Below are 22,375 nucleotides of genomic sequence, written 5' to 3'. Positions count from 1 at the left end.
TGTCCAGTTTGGCCAATGTACATGGCAGAGGGGCATTGCTGGCACATGATGGCATATATCATATATCACATTGGTAGATGCGCAGGTGAACGAGCCTGCCACCCCCCACTGTTCCTCTGATATTCTTGTTAACTGCTGGAATTAGCCTACCTGCTTGTCACCATGAAAGGTTTTCCTCCTTCCCCCCCCCCCTGCTGCTGGTGATGGCTTATCTTAAGTGATCACTCTCCTTACAGTGTGTATGATAAACCCATTGTTTCATGTTCTCTGTGTGTGTGTATATAAATCTCTCCTCTGTTTTTTCCACCAAATGCATCCGATGAAGTGAGCTGTAGCTCACGAAAGCTTATGCTCTAATAAATTTGTTAGTCTCTAAGGTGCCACAAGTACTCCTTTTCTTTTTGCGAATACAGACTAACACAGCTGCTACTCTGAAACCTAAGAATAATTAAAGTCTTGTAAATTTTGCCCTGGAGCACAGGTGGGCAAACTATGACCCGCGAGCCATATATGGCCCGCGGGACCTTCCTGCCGGTCCCCTGAGCTCCTGGCCCGGGAGGCTATTCCCCGTCCCGTCCCCTGCTGTTCCCCCTCCCCCACAGCCTCAGTGCACTGCGCCGCCGGCTCTATGCTCTGGGTGGCCGGGCAGCACAGTTGCAGAGCCACGGCCTGACCCAGTGCTCTGGGTGGCGTGACTGTAGCGCCGCCAGCTACTGGTGCTCCAGGCAGTGTGGTAAGGGGGCGGGGGGGTTGGATAGAGGGCAGGGGAGTTCGGGGGTGTGGTCAGGGGTCAGGGGTGTGGATAGGGGTCGGGGCGGTCAGAGGGCGGGGAACAGGGGGATTGGATGGGGCAGGAGTCCTGGGGGGACAGTTAGGAATGGGGGGGATTGGATGGGGCGGCGGGGGGCAGTCAGGGGTGGGGGGTCCGGGGGTAGACAGGGGACAGGGAGCAAGGGGTGGTGGATGGGGCAGGAGTCCCGGGGGAGCCATCAGGGGGCAAGAAGTAGGGGCTCAGATAGGAGGCCGGGGGCCGGGCCACGCCTGGCTGTTTAGGGAGGCACAGCCTCCCCTAACTGGCCCTCCATACAATTTTGGAAACCCGATGTGGCCCTCAGGCCAAAAAGTTTGCCCACCCCTGCCCTATGGTGATAAACTCAAGGAGTTCAATCTATTTAGTTTAACAAAGAGAAGGTTAAGGGGTGACTTGATCACTGACTGTAGGTAACTACATGGGGAAGAAAAATTTGATAAAAGAGTGCTCTTCAGTCTAGCAGAAAAAGGTGTAACATGATCCAATGGCTGGAAAGTGAAGCTGGACAAATTCAGACTGGAAATAAGGAATATTTTTAACAGCCATTGGAACAGTTTACCAGGAGTTGTGGCGGATTCTCCATCATTGACTATTTTTAATCAAGATTGGAGTTTTTTCTAAAAGATCAGCCCTAGTTCAAACAGGAATTGGTTCTTGGAAGTCCAATGGCCTGTGCTTTAGATGAGATGATCACAATGGCCCCTTAGATTGTATGAATCCATGAGACTCAGCTCCCTGCTAAACAGAAGGCTAGGTGGAGAAGAAGGGCAGTTTTGTACTGAGTAAGACTCAGGGTTCATTTGCTGGAACTGCTGTAGACTTCTGGGGACCTTGGCTGCAACACCTGATCTCTCTGTGCCCTCTTGTCTGGTTGGTTTGTAAAGTATGTGGACCAAGGCCTGTCTCTCGCTATATACACATATAGCACCTGGCATGATGGGGCTGATCCCAGCTGAGGCCTGTAGGCCATGCTGTACTACTACTCATTTAGCACCATTCATCTGCTCCTGACAGTCCAAGCTGTAGAGAGCATCCCCATACCAGCAGTATCCCTGGCATAGTTCATGGATTTAGATGTTACTTGTGCTCCCCACACTAATTCTGACACTTGAGCTCTTTTAAAGGTCTCAGGCATAGATGACTCATGTCTGCTGATATTGGGGGGGCACAATGTGTTGCCCCTGGGAGGAACTTCCAGCCCCACCTCCCTGGACCAGGACAGCCAATCCTGCTGGCTCCTGGGAGGCTGGGACCACAGGAGCAGGGAAAACGTGCCTCTTGGCTAGGGCAGCCAGCTTCAGCCTGACTCACAGCACTAGTGTCTCCCTGGAGTGCCCGTGCCCGCATGGACATCTCAGCAGAGGGAGGGGCATGAACAATATCCCTACCTCTGGCTGTGCAGAGAGACTCTGCTCCCGGAGCCTTCCCCAGCGACCCCCTACCTTGTGCCCAGCTGGGTCCGCCGCGCTGTACACACCCCACCAAAGTTACCTGTGGAGCAGGGAGGAGGGTGGCTCAGTCTTTCTCCTGCTACACCTCTCTTGGCCAGTTCTTATTCTAGTTTCTACATTTTCAGAACTGAGCCTTTTACAAGTCATTCCTGCTCCACAGAAGGGGACCGCTGTCCTCACAGCTCTTCAGGGAGGGATGCACGCAGGAGGGAACCGCTGCCCTCACAGCTCCTCAGGGAGCGATGCACGCAGGAGGTGCTCCTGTGGGACACACCATTGAACACAGTGGAAGTGACTTCACACATCAAAAGGGTGTGATACAATGAGCTTTTCTGCTGTTGTCACCAGATACTAGCAAGAGGACATACCACCTGAGCAGAGGGGCTGAGGTGCAGGCACTCACCTACTGGGCTTCCAGCTCCTCGCCGAGTGGTTTTATACCAATGTAATGCCACTGACTTCGGTGGAGTTATGCCTGACTTGCAGTGGTATGAATGAGCCAAGGATTAGGCTTCCGTGTACCATTGCAGTGGCTCTCTTCTGGGTTGAAAATAACCCCTCACTTCTTGGGAGCTGACTCCATCTGTACCCAAAGAGAGGAGATTTTGGCCTGGAGTTTTACCTTACCGAGGAGAGGGGCAGTCAGAGCTCTGGGCGTTGAGCTCTTTTGATGGGTGGATGAAATCTGTGAATCCTTTACACCCTTCATTGCCACTAACCCAGGTGTATTTGTGTATCTCTCCAGGGATGAAGCCAGGGATCCCCCTCTTCGGATTCTTGGTAACACTGTGCCTATGCCAGGGACCTCGACCTTCCTTGAATGGTATTGCCCCTTTCTCCTGCCCCTTCCTCCTACCCCTCCCTCCTGCCCCTCCTCCTGTCCCTTTCTCCTGCCCCTCCCTCCTGCCCCTTTCTCCTGCCCCTCCTGCCCCTCCCTCCTGCCTCTCCCTCCTGCCCCTTTCTCCTGCCCCTCTCTCCTGCCCCTTTCTCCTGCCCCTCCTCTTGCCCCTTTCTCCTGTCCCTCCTGCCCCTCCCTCCTGCCTCTCCCTCCTGCCCCTCCTGCCCCTCTCTCCTGCCTCTTCCTCCTGCCACTTTCTCCTGCCCCTTTCTCCTGCCCCTCCTGCTCTCTATAATCAGTTTGAAAAAGATTGTTTTTTTAAAAGTGGGTTATATTTTTGAGAAGGAAAAAGTGCAAAATTACAATGTCATCAGGAATTAAACACGTCACCTGTACAGAAATCTTCCCTAGAGAAAAGCTGAACCACAAAAGAAATAAACAGCTTGCTTAGGAAAACAAACCAGCAGTTGATAATTTGCCTTTTCAGAATCGCTTAGACCCAAGTGCCCTTTTCCTCTCCTGCATTGGTCATTCTACAGGATGGTGAGTTTCTGATAGCTAGTGTCCTGTTCCTGTATAGCCATGTCGAACAGAGATGTTATTTTTCAGAGTAGCAGCTGTGTTAGTCTGTATTTGCAAAAAGAAAAGAAAAGGAGTATTTGTGGCACCTTAGAGACTAACACATTTATTTGAGCATAAGCTTTCGTGAGCTACAGCTCACTTCATCGGATGTTACTGGTTTTATTTATATTTGTTCAGTACTCAGACAGCAAATGCTATAATGTTAGGGAGGATGTGCTGCATGCTGCATACCTAACAGAGACTGAATCTCCCTGCTTTAAGTGCAGAACTCAACCTTAGCTACAGATTTTTCTGCATTTAATTATGGAAGCACCAGTTGAGGCTGCACAGTTCAGATTCATCTGAGTTTTGCTCTTAAAGCAGGAATTCAGACATTTTGTTTAAGTGCAGAACTCAACTCAATCTTAACCACAGAGCCACAAGGCTTCAGACAGATTCTCTTTATCCCTAATTGCTCCCTTGTGACAGGCATGATATTTGCAAGGGCCCTGTCAGCTTTTTCTCCTCATGGTGCTCAAGAACTTCACTAGTGGCTTTCTTGTGGGCAATAATACCTCTGCTTGGACTGGTTTATTAATGTCAACAATTCAAACAGTCCTTGAATACAGCCCATCAACATAGCATCTGTTCAGCTCCAAGACCTTCCACCAGCCCCAGGGCTCTTCTTAAGTCCTAGTCTGCTTTTTATCCAGGAGCCCCCTAGCTCCTTCTATCTGAAATCCTTCCCTACTCTGTCCATCAGGAATTCCCTGCTCTTCCTACCTGGAGTCCTTTCTCTTCCAGGAGATGGTCCAGCACTCTCTCGCACTGTCTATTCTCAGACTTGGACAAGTCATTGGGCAACCCTCTTGCTGTTCCCCTGGCCCTAGCCTTCTTCAGCCCTTTGGCTTTCTTGGCCTGGGGAGGGCAGCAGCCAAGTCTCCCTTTGCCTCACGCCTTCTCCAACCCCCAGGCTTTTGCTATTCTCTCATACTCAAATTTCCTTCTGCCTTCATTGGCCCCAGATGCCACCCCACATTCCTAATCAGGTCCAGCTGCAGACACAAGATGGCTGGGCCCATTGTCCTTAGAGGGACCATCCATTCTGTTACAGGGATGAAAAATGCAGCCTGGTCTCCCAAATGTAGAGCACTTACTCTTTGAATATGGAATGAATTTTCTGAGACTTTACATATAAATCTGTTAATTTGTTTATAAGTTAAAATTAATTTTAAATGGGTTCTTTAAGAAATTTAGTACCCCTTATCAGACCATTTTTTTTCTTAAATAATCTCAGCTCAGACATTGTCTGTCCACACAATAATTGGCAGAGAGGTGAATTTTGACTAGATCTAGCTAAATAACTTTGTACAATAATGTCATGGGTTCCCCCTGGGGTGCCACCTGGAACTGGGTACCACTGAGCCTCCCAGAACCACCAGCCTGGGCTCCCTCTCACCCTGTGCTGCTGTGACAAGTTGCTAAGCTCTCCAAGCTTGCTCATACACACAGGTAGGGACACACTCAGCTGTTGTAACATGCAAACAGGCTTTCTGATCAGCCCCTGCATGGGAAGGCTATACAACTAGGGTACTTACCAGCTTCTCAGGCACGCCACACCACTGGAGGGTGAACCCAAAATTATACAGTCTTGTGCTGCAGAGAGAACTTCACAGAGAACTGTAAGCTCATGAAGTTCGACCTCTCCCTCAACGTGGAGCGAGAGATGCAAAAGTTTTCTGCCCCAAGTTATAATGTCCACACGCTGGTTTTAGACAAAACAAAAACAAGTTTATTAATTACAAAAGATAGAGTTTAAGTGATTATAAGGGATAGCAAACGGATCAAAGCAGATTACCTTGCAACTAAACAAAAATGCAATCTAAGCTTAATATACTAAAGAAATTGGATATCATTAGCAAATTCTCACCCTAATTGTTGATTTAGGCAGTTTGCAGAGTCTTGAGAGCAAGCTGCACTTGCTTGCAACTTAAAACCTGTTATTCCTTTCATAGGCTAGAAACCCATCTAGCTTGGGTCCAGCCCTTCTCCCCAGTTCCAGTCCTTGTTCCTCAGACGTTTCCAGCAGTCTCCCTTGGGCGGGGAGTCCAAGAAGAACCCCAATGATGTCACTCCCCTGCCTTAAATAGTTTTTGCAAATGGCGGGAACCCTTTGTCTCCAACTTTAGTTCCCATGCCTTCCAATGGAAAAAAAAATTGGTATTCTATGATGGAGTCCAGTACCAGGTGACTTGGCCACATGTCTCTGTAAGGTCACAGCAGCCATGAATCAGAGGCTGTTTGTAGTGTCCTCAGGAAGGCTCCCCCATGGGAGATTAGCATCTTCTAAGACCTATTGTTTTCCAATGGCCCTTCCCAGCCAGCCATCTAAACTGATTGCATTCTGCAATAATAGTGCAAAAAGAACAGGGCAATTCTCAGACAAAAGCTACATTAAACTGCAGTCAAGTTTCAAAGCACATGTCAGTAATTTTGGGTAGAATTTGATGCAACATGTACTATATGGGAGAGCTAATAGTACAAAGGAAACCTAATCTTTGAATGTTCAAGCTCTGTGGTTATTGAATAGCTGTAAGAGTGAGTATACGATCTGAGGAGAGAGGGACAGAGGCCAGATAGTGAGCCTCAGGGAAGTTTCAACTTGTGATGGGCAGAGACTTGCTCCAATATATACAGCAAATCCTGATTTGTGGAATGAACTTGTGGGAAGGAGTTGTCCTCATGTCATGCTCCTTCTTCTCTTTGAACTAGATATCTCAGGGATGCTGTCGACTCCGTCCCTTCTGAGCAGTGTTGATGAAGCCAAGCAGCTGGTGGATGCTGCATATAAGTACACCCGGAACCGGTGAGTTCCCTGTTTACAGAGGGTCAGCCTCTCATACCCTTCTGCATGGTGAATAGCTCCCTGCTCCATGAGTAGGTAGCTCCATTGATTTCAGTGTCACTATTTGCAGAGTAAGGTGCAACTCATCCTGAGCACAGGTGTCAAAATCTGGCCCACGGTAATTCTCCGTATGTAATATACTGCAGTCCAATATCTGACCCTAGTGCAAGGCAATCTTCTACTCCAGGTTGCAAGTAGGACAATGCCTGAGCCCTAATCTGTGATTGGTGACATTCTCAAGCAGGGCTACAAAAGGGGTGTCAATAAGGTGGCATTTAACTGTCCTTAGTAGAAAATGACAGTAAAAGAGATGGAGGGACAGAGACAGTCTGTCCCCATGGGCCTCTTGTGTATGCAAGACCTGCCTGTGAGCCTCATGGCTACCTGTGCTCTGACATAACTGTTATGGAATTGCCAGCAGCTATTCCATAGTTAAGGTTGGGTTCAGTTTTTCATCTAAGACTACAATGCATGTTCCTCAATTTACAACACTTAATCTGGGAGCAAAGACTGAATCTTCTGAGGGTTTTCAGCTAAATGTTAATAAATCACTTTTTTTTGAGTCACAGGTATTCCTGGGCCCCATCTAGCTTCCAGACACCTTATTCAACCCTGCAAACTTTCCACATAATTAACACACATTGAAAACCTGGGGAATCAGCACATCTGAACAAATCAGGTCATAATGCAAAGATCTTCTTCAAGTGATTTTTCACGTCCATTCTAATTATGTGTGTGCGTGCCGTGTGCATGGACGTTGGAAACTTTCCCCCTTAGCCACTCCCATCAGGAAGGCAGGGGAGCCCCCTAGAGTGGCGCCCTCATGGCAGGGTATATATTACCCTGCCAGCCCGACCCCCCCTTCTGTTCCTTCTTATTGTCCGTGGCGGCGTTGGAACACTTTCTCTCTCTCTCACTTGTGAGAAATCCCTTAGCCTTTCAGTCTTGTTCTTAGATAGTTACCAGTTCGTTAGAACTCCATTGTTTCAGGTGTCTGGAAGCTAGTTACAGCACCAGCTTTGGGCTGCGGGGCATGCCGCAAGCCCAGGGTTTCAAAGCTTATGCCATGTGCCGCAAGACTATGCCTAACAGAAACCCCCACGACTCCTGTCTCCGGTGTCTGGGAGAGTCTCATCAGGCAGAGCGCTGCAAAATCTGCAAGGCCTTTAAGCTTGCACATCAAGAAAGAGACTTTCACCTTAAGCAGTTGCTCATGGAGGCTGAGTTACAACCTCCGGCCTCTGACCCATCGGCACTGGCCCCAGCTTCCTCGGTGCAAAGTGCCCTGACATCCGTGCGCGACCCGGCACCGCCCAGGCACCGTAAATCACCAGCACAGAGATGGGACAACCAACTTCTGCACCGGTTGACCTCTCCAGCACCAACTAAGCAGCACAAGCAAGGGGAAAGAGAGCGCTCTCCCAAAGAGCTACTAAGCCACTCAAAGATGCTCCTGACATGCAAAGACACATTGTGAACCCGAGCCAAGAACTGGCATCATCAACTCCAGAACCACAGACCCTGTTGAGTCCGGTAACCAGCTGATTCAGTGTCGACGAAGGCCTGGAGGAGGTCCTCGAACACCCCTCCACACCCGACACTTTTGAGGCAGAAAAAGACCTCATTGAGTTGTCAGTACCAAACCCCTCCCATGCAGGGAGAAGCCTCTGGCACCCCCTAAAAGGGGGCTGTCCAGAGGGAAGCCGGCAATGGTGCACCGCTTGAGGTCACTGTCTCAGCACCACTCCCGGCACCGTTCCCGTTTGAGCTCGGCATCCTACTATTCCTTGGTGCCCACAACCCAGAGTGAGGTTATGGCACCAGAGACGAACCAGCTAGCGGCACCCACGGCGACTGCAGACCAGTCCCCAACACCATTGGTTGCCCAGCACCGGAGTACAGCACCGATGATCTCACCGGCGCCGAGTGCAAGACACTGAGCCTGATCCCGAGACTCCCAGTACCATTCATGGTCCTGGTCAGCCAGCCACCCCTCCCCGGCTCCCCGGCACCCTGAGACCGCTCAACGTTCAGCACCACCCTTGTCCTCTCCATCAGTATCCTCCAGCTCTGAGGCTGACTCTGGTCGCTCTAGCTATAGCAGACATCAAACAATAGCTAGCAGAGAATCCCAACCAGCATGGCGGCCACAATGGCCTCCTCCGGTAAGTGGCCTTTCTGGACCCCATGGGCATACCACCAGTAACAGGGCATCTCCTCCAGAGCCTCTAGCTCCGGACAATCTATGCGACACCATTCCAGGTCGCCACACAGGCACCCATCAAGGACAAGGGAGGCCACTCTCTCTAGGCCACCCCCTGACCCACAAGAGCAACCGGCGCCCCAGGCCCAATACCTGAGGCGGTGCCAAGCTCTGCGACACCTCGAGAGATGTCAAAGCCCCACAGGGCCCTGAAGTGACCCAGGCATATAAAGACACACAGGAGGATCTAGATGAGGGCAACCTGCAGCACCTCACTTCCTCCTCTTCCCCAGATGAGGCAGTGGTGAGCACATCAGCCTCAGGACTGTCACTGATTTACCACAGGCTCACCAGGAACTACTGTGTAAGATCGCCCTCAATATGGGCTTCCAGGCAGAAGAAATGGTTGAGCAGGAGGATCTGATGGTGGATAGCCTGATGCCCGAGGGTCCCTCCAGAGTTGCACTCCCTCTCATAAAGACCATACAAATGAATTACAAAACAATATGGTTTCAGAGTAGCAGCCGTGTTAGTCTGTATTCGCAAAAAGAAAAGGAGTACTTGTGGCACCTTAGAAACTAACAAATTTATTTGAGTATAAGCTTTCGTGAGCTACAGCTTACTTCATCGGATGCATTTGGTGGAAAATACAGTGGGGAGATTTATATACACACACAGAGAACATGAAACAATGGGTTTTATCATACACACTGTAAGGAGAGTGATCACTTAAGATGAGCCATCACCAGCAGCGGGGGGGGGGGAAAGGAGGAAAACCGAATGCATCCGATGAAGTGAGCTGTAGCTCATGAAAGCTTATGCTCAAATAAATTTGTTAGTCTCTAAGGTGCCACAAGTACTTCTTTTCTTAAAACGATATGGCAGACCCCGACCTTGAGGGGCATAGAATGGAAATACTTCACTCCCTCCAATGGTTATGAGTTCCTGTTCTGCCATCCGACTCCCTGTTCCCTAGTCATTTCAGCAATCAACAAAAAGGAACGACAGGGCCAACAAGCCTTGGCCCCAAAGGCCAAGGAAGCCCAATGTTTGGACCTCTTCGGTAGGAAGGCCTACTCCTCCGGAAGCCTCCAGTTACATATAACCAGCAGGCGGTCCTTAATAGTCATAATTTCAACTTTTGGATGTCCGTGTCCACGTTTAAGGATCGCCTGCCCCAGAACTCACACTCTGAGTTTGCAGTTTTAATTGAGGAAGGGAAGACGGTGGCTAAAACTTCATTACAAGGCTCCCTCGATTCAGCGGACTCTGCGGCCAGAACCATTGCCTCAGGGGTAGTCAGGCAATGCTCAGCATGGCTCAAGGCATCGGGCCTCCCTCCAGAGGTCCAGAGTACCCTCCAAAACCTTCCTTTTGAGGGTTCAGGCCTTTTCTCGGAGCAAACAGACTCCAGGCTGCATGGCCTTAAGGATTCGCGGGCCACCCTAAAGTCACTAGGGATCCATACTCCAGCAATCCAGAGAAAGCCCTTCAGACCTCAGCAGAGGCAGTATCAATCCCACCCCAGACAGGAGCCGTATTGTAGGCAGGGCAGAAATAACAGGCACAGACAGAAAAATGTGCCTAATTAGGGCCAGAATAAGCCCCAATCAGGAAACAAGCAAGGGTTTTGAGGGCATGCCCCAGCTCCCGGATCCATCCCCAGAGTTTTTAAACTGACTATCCCACTTCTACCATGCGTGGTTCCATATAACATCGGACCGCTGGGTCCTACACATGGCACAGGTTGGATACTCTCTCCAGTTGTCCTCCTCCCCTCCCTCCCACCCACCTTCCCCTTCCTTCTTCAGGGATCCCTCTCACGAGCAACTCCTTCTTTAGGAGGTTTGTTCGCTCCTTGAGATAGGTGCAGTGGAGGAGGTTCCACAGGAGCTAAGGGGAAAGGGGTTTTACTTCCGTTTCTTCCTATTCCCCAAGGCAAAGGAGGGTCTTCAACCCATTTTAGACCTTCGCTGACTCAACAAATTTATGGTCAAGCTCCGGTTCTGCATGGTCTCCCTGAACACTATCATTCCATCGCTGGATCTGGGGATTGGTACGCTGCCCTCGACATGAAAGACGCATAATTCCATATTGCTATTCATCTGGCGCACCGACGCTTCCTCTGGTTTGCCATAAACCAACATCACTACCACTTCATGGTTCTCCCATTCGGCCTGTCGACAGCTCCCTGAGTGTTCATGAAATGCAAGATGGTGGTGGCAGCCTTCCTGCGGAAATGGCAGGTTTGAGTGTACCCGTACCTCGACGACTGGCTTCTCACAGGTTGTTCCAAGGATGAGGTCCAGTCCCACGTGATGGTAGTCATGGACACATTTCACAGACTGGGGCTCCTCTTCAATGGGCCCAAATCTTCTCTCACACCCACCCAAAGGTTAGAATTTATAGGGGCAGTCCTGGACTCAATACAGGCAAAAGCGAACCTTCCAGAGCCCAGATTCCAAGCCATAGAGCAGATTGTAAAATCAATGCTTCGGTATCCCACTACCACAGTCAGGTGTTGCCTGTGGTAATAGGTAATAGGGCATATGGCAGCTTGCCAGTACGTGGTCAGCCATGCCCGACTGAGACTCAGACCCTTGCAAGCGTGGCTCGCACTGTCTTATCGTCCATACAGAGACCCCCTGGACCTCGTGGTGATGATCCTGGAACAGGTTCTAGAATCCCTGCGCTGGTGGCTGGACCAACCAGTGGTCTGTGCAGAAGTCCCCTTCGCCAAGGTCCAACCTTCTCTTACGTTAGTAACAGATGCGTCACATCTGGGCTGGGGCGCACACTTAGGGGACCTGAGGACACAAGGCTTGTGGTTGAGGGACAAGATACTTCTCCATATCAACCTGAAGGAGCTCAGGGCAGTTCATCTGGCCTGCCAAACCTTTCACGCTACATTGCAAGGTCACAGCATGACAGTCCTGACAGACACCACCACCATCATGTTCTATATAAACAAACAAGGCGGAGCCCACTCCTCACCTCTCTGCCATGAGGCTCTTCTTCTCTGGGACTTCTGTATAGCCTGATCCATTCAGCTCAAAGCATCCTATCTTCTAGGAGTGTGGAACGAGCTTGCCGATCGCCTCAGCAGGTCATACCAGGTCATGCACGAGTGATCAATCAGATTGGACAACATACAATCAGTCTTCCAGGAGTGGGGTGAACCCCAAGTAGACCTCTTCGCCACCAAGAGCAACAAACAGTGCCCTCAGTTCTGCTCATTCCAAAACCACAGTCCAGGCTCGATTGCCAATGTGCTCTTAATACCATGGGGCAAGGGTCTGAAGTATGCCTTCCCTCCTATCCCACTTGTCCATTGGGTCCGCCTCAAAATTCGCAGAGATAGAGCGATGGTGATCATTATCAGCCCCTCTTGGCCCTGACAGCATTGGTATACAACCCTACTAGAGCTGTCTGTAGACGCCCTGATTGCCCTGCCCCTCAACCCAGATCTGATCACGCAGGACCATGGGTGCCTCCTTCACCCAAACCTGCAGTCTCTGCATCTCATGGCTTGGAAACTCCGTGGCTAAATCCCAAGGAGAGCCAGTGGTCTCAGTCAGTGAGACAAATTCTCCTCGGCAGTAGGAAACCTTCTACTAGGGCTACCTACCTGGTGAAATGGAAAAGGTTTTCCTGTTGGTGTGAACCCAAGCGCCTTCAACTGCTCCAGGGTACCATCCCAGTTATTTTAAAATACCTCCTACACCTTAAGCATCAGGGTCTATCCCCTTCCTCCACCAGAGAACACCTGGTGGACATTTCAGCTTTCCATCCAGGGGAGTCTGGGCGCTCGGTATTTTCTAATCCCATCGTGGGGCGATTCCTCAAAGGTCTGGAGAGGGTGTTCCTGTATTCTCGACCATCAGTCCCAACCTGGAACCTGAATCAGTCCCAACCTGGTCTTCTCCAAACTAATGAGCCCACCATTTGAACCCCTGGCCACTTGTTCCCTCCTCTACCTTTCTTGGAAGGTGGCATTCCTGGTGGCCATTACATCAGCAAGAAGGGTGCCCAAGCTGAGAACCCTCACCTCTGAACCACTGTACACGGTGTTTCATAAGGACAAGGTCCAGCTTAGATCACACCCTAAATTTCTCCCCAAGGTGGTATCCCAATTCCACATGGGTCAGGACATTTGCTTAATAGTGTTCTTTCCAAAACCCCACACGAGCCCAAGACACCGCAGCCTACACACGCTGGATGTCCGGAGAGCCCTGGCTTTCTACATAGGGTGCACGAAACCTTTCCACAAGTCGACCCAATTGTTCATCACCATAGCTGACAAAATGAAGGGTCTTCCTGTCTCTGTGCAATGCATATCATCCTGGATCGCAGACTGCATTCGCATGTGCTATGAGTTGGCCAAGGTCCCAACCCCAGCAATTACGGCCCATTCAACCAGAGCACAGGCATCTTCGACAGCCTTTCTGGCTCAGGTTCCTATCCAGGAGATCTGTAAAGCAGCCACCTGGTCTTCAGTGAACACTTTTACCACCCACTATGCTGTTAACCAACAGGCCAGAGATGATGCAGCAGTCGGCAGACCTGTTCTTCAATCAATCGTTCCATGACTCCTACCCTCCTCCAATGGTAAGCTTGGAAGTCATCTAATTGGAACGGACGTGAACAATCACTCAAAGAAGAAAAGACGGTTACCTACCTCTCGTAACTATTGTTCTTTGAGATGTGTTGTTCATGTCCATTACAATACCCACCCCCTTTCCCCTCTGTTGGAGTGAACGGCAAGAAGAAACAGAAGGGGGTTCGGGCTGGCAGGGTAATATATACCCTGCCATGAGGGTGCCATTCTAGGGGGCTCCCCTGCCGTCCCAATGAGAGCTGCTAAGGGAAAAAGTTTCCAATGCACACACCTAATTGTAATGGATGTGAACAACACATCTCGAAGAACAATAGTTACAAGAGGTAGGTAACCGTCTTTTACTAACCGTTGTAGTTTAAATATAGTTAAGATAGAGAATATGTAACCACAATTTAGGGGAAAGAACATTTCAGGGCTGTTGTGAGTCTATATCTAACATTCCAAACCTGGGAAATTCAGGGTTAAAGTTATGCTTAAAAGAAATCCAAACATGGTAAGGTTTGGGGAGTGGCGAGTAGTGAGACCAGGCAATAACCACACAATTACAGATTCTGGATTGTGATTAAGACATTTCATGTTTGTGGTTCCAGATTGGAGGACATGGACTTTTTAAGGAACCATTAAGGGGGTTTTATTTTTCCCTTCACAAGAGCAGTACAAAGCAGCCAAAGCACAGTGGTAAATCTGTCCCTTAATTTGCAGTGGCTTTATTGATCTGTGCTAGCGAGACTGGTGTGACAGGAATGGAGGCTGGGAGAGACAAGTTCCCGAATCCCAATAGTTCTACCCTGTGCTCCTGCCTCAGTTCCTCTGGCAGTGCTGCCCCTCTGTGTGCAGTGGAGCCAATGGGAAACTTTCAAGCACTGATGACCAAGCCAGTATGGGGCTATGGGACCTTTAAAAGGAGTGGCAGTTGTGCTCTGTAATCTACTAATGAGAACTTTTGACATATCCCATCTCCTTCATACCTGTCTTATTACCACCAATAGAATTGTTGCACACAAATGAGCTGTAGAAGAAGGTTGAGGATTAGTTAAGCTACCTCTGATGTCACATTGGTAGCACTTAGAGTTACCTGAGATGTTGCTCAGATCTTATCTGGACCCAGTATAACCATAACAATTTATGCAACAATCACTAATACTTTAATTAATTACAATCACATTTCTTCAAATATAGACTATGAACAAGGTGTCAAATATTGTAACTGTGGAAATTTGATAAGTGTGCGTTATTCCATTATTTTGGATAAAGAAAAGACTGACTTAGATGGTAAATTTCTTAAAGGATCCAATTTTTAATTAATTTTAACTCATAAGCTAATTCTCAGGTTTACTGGTAAATTCTCAGAAAATTCATTCTGAACTCAAAGAGTGATTGGTGTAAATTTAGGGAGGATACATGGTATTCTTCATAGATAACCAAGAGATTGAACCCCGATTTTAAGTGCAAAACAGAACTCAGCCTAAACTATAGAGCTGCAACCGCCACCACCATAAATACAGGCAAGGACAGTTCAAACAGCATAGATCATTTTTGTGGCATCAGAGATGACTCAACCAACCATCACAATCCCTTGACAATTGATTTGCATGCTGCAATTCCAATGATTGAAATGAGTCAGTGGAGTAAGGGGGGGGGGCTGTACACATGCCCAGGAAATTCTCATTATGGAGGTATGGTTTGGAACTCCACAGTTGTGTGGAGATTGCACTTAACACAGGAATTCAGCATTTTGTTTTGTATGAACCATCCTGCATATCCTCCCCATATCCTCCCCAAACTGACAGCACTTAGTCTTTGAGAATAAAATGAATTTTCTGAGCATATACAAGAAAATCTATTAATTAAATAGCATTACAATTAATAAAAAAATAAATAATTACAGTTTTTTTGTTCCAATCTAATCTCATTAATGAAATAATGAAGACTCTTCTAACTTTCCATATCATTAACCTTACTGAATTTGTATCCATAGGCTACATTTCAAGAATTTTTGTTTAGGATTAATGGTAATTTTTTGCCATTATTCTTCCTAACTGAAAGTTTTTCCTTCAGCAGTGTCTGAAGAGAAATGTTCTACTTTAGAGAATTCTATGAACAACTGCCCTCTCAAAATGGCTGCCATCTCTTATTCTTCTGAGTCCCATAGCAAAGATGGACACCGTCTCCTTTCACCTGCTCCTCTCCACTCCTTTATAGCATGGGGAGCTACTATCTTCCCTGGAAGCAACTTGGAGTCACTCTCAGTGGGAACCATGAGAAGTGGTGGCCATTTTGGATGAGAGCAGCCTGCATGGTATGAGCAAAGAGACACCAGACTCCAAGGGTGGGATTCACAAGGCAGACATAGGCACCTAACTGCCACTTTAAGTTTCTCAGTCCAACCTTAGGTGCCACTGGCATTCACAACCCCTCTGTCAGCGTCTGTGTAACCATGTAGGTGCCTAAAGTCCATAGATAGGCACCAATATTTCTGCCAGTAAAGTCCACAAGGTACCAACATTTTGGCAGCTGAGCACACTCGATGGGATTCACAAATGAGGGATTCCCCTGCCTATCTTGCCTTGGGGGATTGGTCTGGTAGATGCCCTCTGCACACATCTAAATTTACAGAAAATGGTCAGCAGAGGGGGTTGTGGTGCCCCCTATAGCTCAGTGGCTAGAACACTTTCCCAGGATGTAGGAAACAGGTTCAATTCCTCCCCCCCCAAGAAAGGGCTTCACCTGCGTTTCCTCCCTCATAGGAGAGTGCCCTAGCCGTCAAGGGATTTGGGGGCAGGGCTCTCTGTCTCTCCTGCCGTATCTGCTCCACTTTGTGTAAATCATTCAATATTGACTGGAGCAGGCAGACTGAAACTTGCTGCCCCACCTTCTAGCGGAGAGCCTGAACCACTGGGCTGTAGAGTTAGTCTTGCTCATGCCATTGTTGGGCTTAGTGTGCAGGGGCTGGGGGGGTGGCTGTGATGCCCAGGTGGAAGGCTAGATCTGGCCTTACACTTGTGACTCTCTCTGGCCTGACGATGAGTTTGTTTTGTTATCTGTAGTATTTGTTCAATGCCTTATTGTCATATCCATCACACACTGAGAGAATCTGTTCTTCGTTAGGCCTCTGCTAGTCCTGCACTTTACTTCTTTTACGTCCCCACCCACCTTCCCATTTCTCTCCCTATCCTGCTTGTGATTCTTCTGTACTTTCTCTGCATTGCCTTCCCTGCAGCCAGATCCAATTTCTTCTCTGTGGGCTTCACTCCCTCCCCATGCTCCCCATCCAACCACTAAATGGTCAGCAGTTAAACAGTTATTGTTGACATGGACATGTCATCACTGGTATTTAAAGTGGACATCTCAGTGAGAGGAACAGGGGAGATCACCTCTCGGAGCCATGGTGTCAAGCTCTGGGCAGACTTAGGCAGGCATCACTGCCTTGGCTACACTTAAATCACTTTGGGAAGGTTATGTCTGCACTGCAGCCATGACTGATAGACACTTAACTGGTTTTCTAAATGAAAGCTGAGATTCTGGAGAACCCAACTGTATCATATAGGCCGCAATACATCCTGCTGGTCAGCTCTGACCTGCACACATATGTTTGCTAGCCCCGCACTGCACACACAAGTGCCAGGATAGTAACTACTGTAACTGTGGCACGAGCTGTGATGGACCAAAGGCAGAAGGGGTCCCTTGCAACTTGTAGGATTGTTTCTGCTCCAGAGCTACAGTGGGACTTTTTTTCTTTTAGTTTAAAGGAGAAACTGAGGAACGAAGCCTTCACCCCTGCAGATATCCTGGGATATATCAAGCAGCCAGTGGGAGGAACCAGGGCCATGATCCGAGCTGCTGATTACATGGAAACCACCCTGAGCCTGCTGAAGGAGAAGTTGCAGTGGACTGTGAAGGGGAAGTTTAATGTCACAGGTACAGGGGTGCAAGTTGGTTTGGCTTCCTCTCCTTGAGCCCTTTCTTTGCCCAGTGTCTTGGGGCTCAGTTGTCCTCCCACTGACTTCAGTCCTGCAAGATTGGGCCCTTAATTAGATACACCTGTAAAGCTAGAAGATGAGTGGCTGCAAGGTACATGCAAGTGTCTGTTGCCAGGCAGTGGCCGGCTATGAAACAAGACAGCTTTCTGTCTTTCTGTCAGGTAGTGCATGTCAGAGCTAGCATCTCCCCATTTGTCACTCAGATAGCTACCCCAGTGACACAAACCCCTGGGGAGACTAGAAGCAGGGGGAGGTGTTGTAGTTCAAGAGGCTCCTTTGGCTCCTTGGTGTGAAAGGGGAAAGCCAACCTTCCCGCCCTCCCCCAACACTTTCTTCTGGAATTTTGAGTCAAGTATAACCACTGTCCAGCTGTGGGATGGAATGGGAAGGGGACTCTTCCCTGGTACCACCTTCCTTCCCTTCAATCTTGCATCTCCCTCCCCACTCTGTAGAGGTGAGGCTTGTGAACATGCCCAGGTGCTTCAGACTGTGTTTTACTGTGAGTCCAGACAGCAACTCTGCGACCAGAGCAGGCTGCATCCTGGTGAGGGCAGCAGTGAGCTGGGGAAGTGATTTGACAGAGTGCAGAAGTGGCCTCCAAGCATTCTTTGCCTCGCCCCATTTCTGGCGCACCAATCCCTCCTTTGCATTCTCTTGCAGACATGCTGACCCCAGCTCAGCTGGAATTGATTTCCAAGGCTACTGGATGTGCCCAACAAAATATGAATATACCATGTGACGAAGCAAACCCTTACCGAACAATCACGGGTGAATGCAACAACAGGTGATGCTAGCTATCAAGGAGAGCATGGCAGGTCCTCCCTACACTAGAGTAACTTCCTATCTATACATTCCTATCTAATGCCAACTATACATATATAATGATGGGGTCTAAATTAGCTGTTACCACTCTAGAAAGAAATCTTGGAGTCATTGTCGATAGTTCTCTGAAAACAGCCACTCAATGTGCAGTGGCAGTCAAAAAGGCAAACTAAATCTTGGGAATCATTAAGAAAGGGATAAATAATAAGACAGAAAATAGCATATTACCTCTATATAAATCCATGGTATGCCCACATCCTGAATACTGCTTGCAGATGTAGTTACCCCATCTCAAAAAAGATATATTGGAATTGGAAAAGGTTCAGAAAAGGGCAACAAAAATAATTAGGGGCATATGAGGAGAGATTAATAAAACTGGGACTTTTCAGCTTGGAAAAGAGACAACTAAAGGGAGATATGATAGAGGTCTATAAAATTATGATTAGTGTGGAGAAAGTAAATAAGGAAGTGTTATTTACTCCTTCTCATAACACAAGAACTAGGAGTCACCAAATGAAATTAATAGGCAGCAGGTTTAAAACAAACAAAAGGAAGTATTTTTTCACACAACGCACAGTCAACCTGTGGAACTCCTTTCCAAAGGATGTTGTGCAGGCCAAGACTATAACAGGGTTAAAAAAAAAAACTAGATAAGTTCATGGAGGATAGGTCCATCAATGGCTATTAGCCAGGATGGGCAGGGATGGTATCCCTCGCCTGTGTTTGCCAGAAGCTGGGAATGGGCGACAGCAGATGGATCACTCCATGATTGCCTGTTCTGTTTATTCCCTCTGAAGTTCCTAGCATTGGCCACTGTCAGAAGACACGATACTGGGCTAGATGGACCTTTGCTTTGACCCAGTCTGGCCATTCTTATGCTTTTATGTTCCTAAATCACTAGCCAGGCCTGTTCCAGTGAAATCTCACAGGGTACACAGGGGAAAATCCCCACCAGGAGTGGTGAGCCTGACCATGCATTCGGTGTCTACACTTTCTTGCTAATTCAGCTCACTGAAAAGCCCTTTACTCTGCTGGCTCTGTGCCCGGCTCTGGCTCAGTAGCCAGAATTTCCTCCTCAAGTGCTCCTGGCTGGCTGGCTCAAGCCTCACAGTCAGGCTGGTTTCTAGGGAACCCCTAGGGTGAAAGTCACACCCAAGCCAAAACAGAGGTCAGATTTCAGCTCATATTCTAGTCTGTCCCCATGATGCCATGTGTCAGGGTGTCACTGAAACATTTGCAATGGTTTTGCTCAGTGGTTTACATACTATCAACTCCTGCCTTCATCTGTCAGCTATGCCCTCCTTCATTGCCTCTCATTACATTCTCATACAAGCTTTTTGCTTTGCCCCGCACTGCCCCTTACCCATGGCAGGAGCTCCCAAAAGCATTGGCAATGCCGCCTCATTTCCTCCTTCCAATTACTCCTTAACATGCCCCTGTGCAGTGATGCCTACAAAAAAAGTCAGCAATGGTTAGGCAGCTTGTGTGCTGCAGCCCCAGCTTGTCATGCTGACCCATATTGTTTCCTTGTGCTCCTCCACTGGCCTGTTTATGTCCACTTGGTGTCTCTTGTCTTACTCTTAGATTGTCATCTCCTTGGAGCAGGAATTGTCTTTTTGTTCTGTCTGTACAGTGCCTAGCACAATGTTCTGGCCTGTGACTGAGGCTCCTAGGCTCTATGATGATGTTGATGGTATAATTTGCTGTATTGTAAATACAGATTCTTTCATTCCATTTCCCAGGAGAAACCCTACCTTAGGGGCTTCAAACAGAGCCTATAGCCGATGGCTGCCTCAAGAGTATGAGGACGGTGTTTCAATCCCTCGTGGCTGGACGGAAGGAATCTGTTATTCTGGATTTCCTCTCCCATTGGTAAGGACTGTCAATTCATTTAAAATACATTCTTTGAATTAAAATAGTAGGAAGGGAGCTCAGAGTTTTGCCAGAGGTAGGATAGCTCAGGGGCCCCATGGCACACGTCCTCCACCATCAGTAATCCCTTTGCCATGTCTAGGTTGAGCACATAATGACCAAAGTGAAAAATGAAAGAAAGAGCAGGCCATTAGGTCTGCAATTCTGGCTGGAGGAGTGATTCTCAGTATGTGGCAAAGTACCAGGGCTAGGTCTGATCGAGCAAGCATGCTAAAAAGAGCCGTAGCCCCAGTGGCACAGGTGCAGGCAGGTGCTAGCTGCCTGGTATCACAGATGGGTGGGTACTCAGTGCAGCTAGCTGCTCACGCTGTGGTGGCCTATTCTGTTTTTAGCATGTTGGCTCAATCAGAGCTGGGAATCACCATTAGCTCAAAGTGTAGCTGTACCCTAAAATGGCTGTCTGAAGCCTGAGTGGAAAGCAGAAGAATCTGCCTCCATCATTTCCCCCTAGACCCACTTAACCCAGTGTTGCTGACTCACACGATTTTATCAGGTCGTCATACTGGGAGTTTTCTCTAAATCCCCAGCTCTTGAAGTCATGAGAATCTCTGCTTTCATTTTTTTAAAAAGAGTTTCTAGCTTGTATGCTGGCAGGAAGAGCTAAGAAACCTGAATCCTAATGACCCAAACCCCAGAAGGCAAAGAAAAAGACCCCAAATTCACTATTTTAAAAATTCTTGCGATTTCACAACCAGTCTCATGATTTTTGAGGCCCTGACTCATAATTTTTGAACTCTTGAGTTTGAGAACTCTTAACCCTGCCAAAAAGCAGAGCGCAAAGTTCTAAAGGACAAAAACCCAAAGAAAAATATTTTAAAATATCCAGCAAGGAAGTATATGTGTCTGTGTGTCCGTGTGTGCCCATCAGGGTGGGTGGGAAGCGTTTAGCTGCCACAGTGGGATATAACAACAGCGGTACTCAGAAAGGCAGGAATTGGGGGTAGCTGGGGATTTCAGTTGAAATGCTCATTTCACTTTCCAAAATCCACCTTGTGCATTCGGTGCAAGCAGCTCCTCACCCTCGGAGACTGAGCATGGGCTGTTGAGACCAGGGTGTCTGAATGGGAGGAGTGAAGGGAGACAGAGAGGTGCATAGATGACACTTTCCTGGGCACAGTAGAGCGGGTCCCACCCCCAGTCTGACAGCCTCTGTGCTGTTGAGAGAAAAGGAGTACTTGTGGCACCTTAGAGACTAACAAATTTATTTGAGCATAAGCTTTCGTAAGCTACAGCTCACTTCATTGGATGCATCCGATGAAGTGAGCTGTAGCTCTCGAAAGCTTATGCTCAAATAAATTTGTTAGTCTCTAAGGTGCCACAAGTACTCCTTTTCTTTTTGCGAATATAGACTAACACGACTGCTCCTCTGAAACCTATGCTGTTGAGGAGGATGAAAGTCTCGGGGGTGGAGAACATCAGCTGGGATAGAGGGAAACAATCCTTTAGTTGGGATCCTCCTTCCAGATGATGTCGTGGTGTCCTCTGGCACTGAGGATACCCTTCCGGGGGAGGGGACAACAGTTATTAGGAAGAGAAAGATAATAGTTATGGGGATTCAGTTATTAGAAATATAAATAGTTGGGTTTGTGATGACTGAGAGAACCGCATGGTGAATTGCCTTCTGAGTGCTAAGGTTGCGGACCTCTCGAGACATCTAGACAGACTTATGTGCAGTGCTGGGTAGGAAGCGATGGGCATGGTACATGTGGGTACCAGTGACGTAGGGAAAGAGAGGAGAGAGGTTCTGGGGTAGGTAAGAGATTAAAGTTCAGGATCTCCATGGTGGCATTCTTTTAAATTCTTCCAGTTCCATGCGTGGGTCAGTTAGACAGGCAGAACTGCAAGGTCTCAATGTGTGGAGGACACAATGGTGTTGGGAGGAGAGATTTAGGTTTATTCGGAACTGGGGAACATTTTGGGAAAGGAGGAGCCTACACAGGAAGGAGGGGCTCCACCTACACCAAAATGGAACCAGATTGCTGGCATGTAACATTAAAAACTTCATATGGGACTTTTTAAACTAAGGGCTGGGGGAAAGCTGACAGGTGCGGAGGAGCACATGTTGCAGATAGAGACATCCCTTAGGGAAGGATTTATTAATGGGGATTCTCTATATTCTAGTAAAGAGGAGAGGATAGAAGCTGATAAAGTACAGGCAGAAGCTGAAGAGTAACGTTCAAGTGAAATAGAATTTCATTCAGTTACACTACATGAAAGCAGACAACTAAATATTGACAAATTTTACAAGTGTTTC

The 22,375-nt window shown here is 48.2% G+C and overlaps 1 protein-coding gene across 1 annotated transcript in view; it reads left to right on the top strand.

The window, feature by feature from the left end:
• Positions 1-22,375, top strand: part of LOC119844854 (myeloperoxidase-like) — a 65,885-nt gene that overhangs the window by 2,692 nt on the left and 40,818 nt on the right. Inside the window, 5 exon segments of the mRNA XM_038376254.2 lie at positions 3,008-3,085; positions 6,434-6,527; positions 17,130-17,305; positions 18,028-18,151; positions 19,932-20,061. Of these exon segments, the coding sequence (XP_038232182.1) occupies positions 3,008-3,085; positions 6,434-6,527; positions 17,130-17,305; positions 18,028-18,151; positions 19,932-20,061 (602 nt within the window).

This window comes from Dermochelys coriacea, chromosome 17 (genome assembly GCF_009764565.3).
Source record: "Dermochelys coriacea isolate rDerCor1 chromosome 17, rDerCor1.pri.v4, whole genome shotgun sequence".
In the NCBI taxonomy this organism is placed as follows: domain Eukaryota; kingdom Metazoa; phylum Chordata; order Testudines; family Dermochelyidae; genus Dermochelys; species Dermochelys coriacea.
Note: the sequence above shows the minus strand (reverse complement) of the source record. Positions and strands in the feature narration are given on the sequence as shown.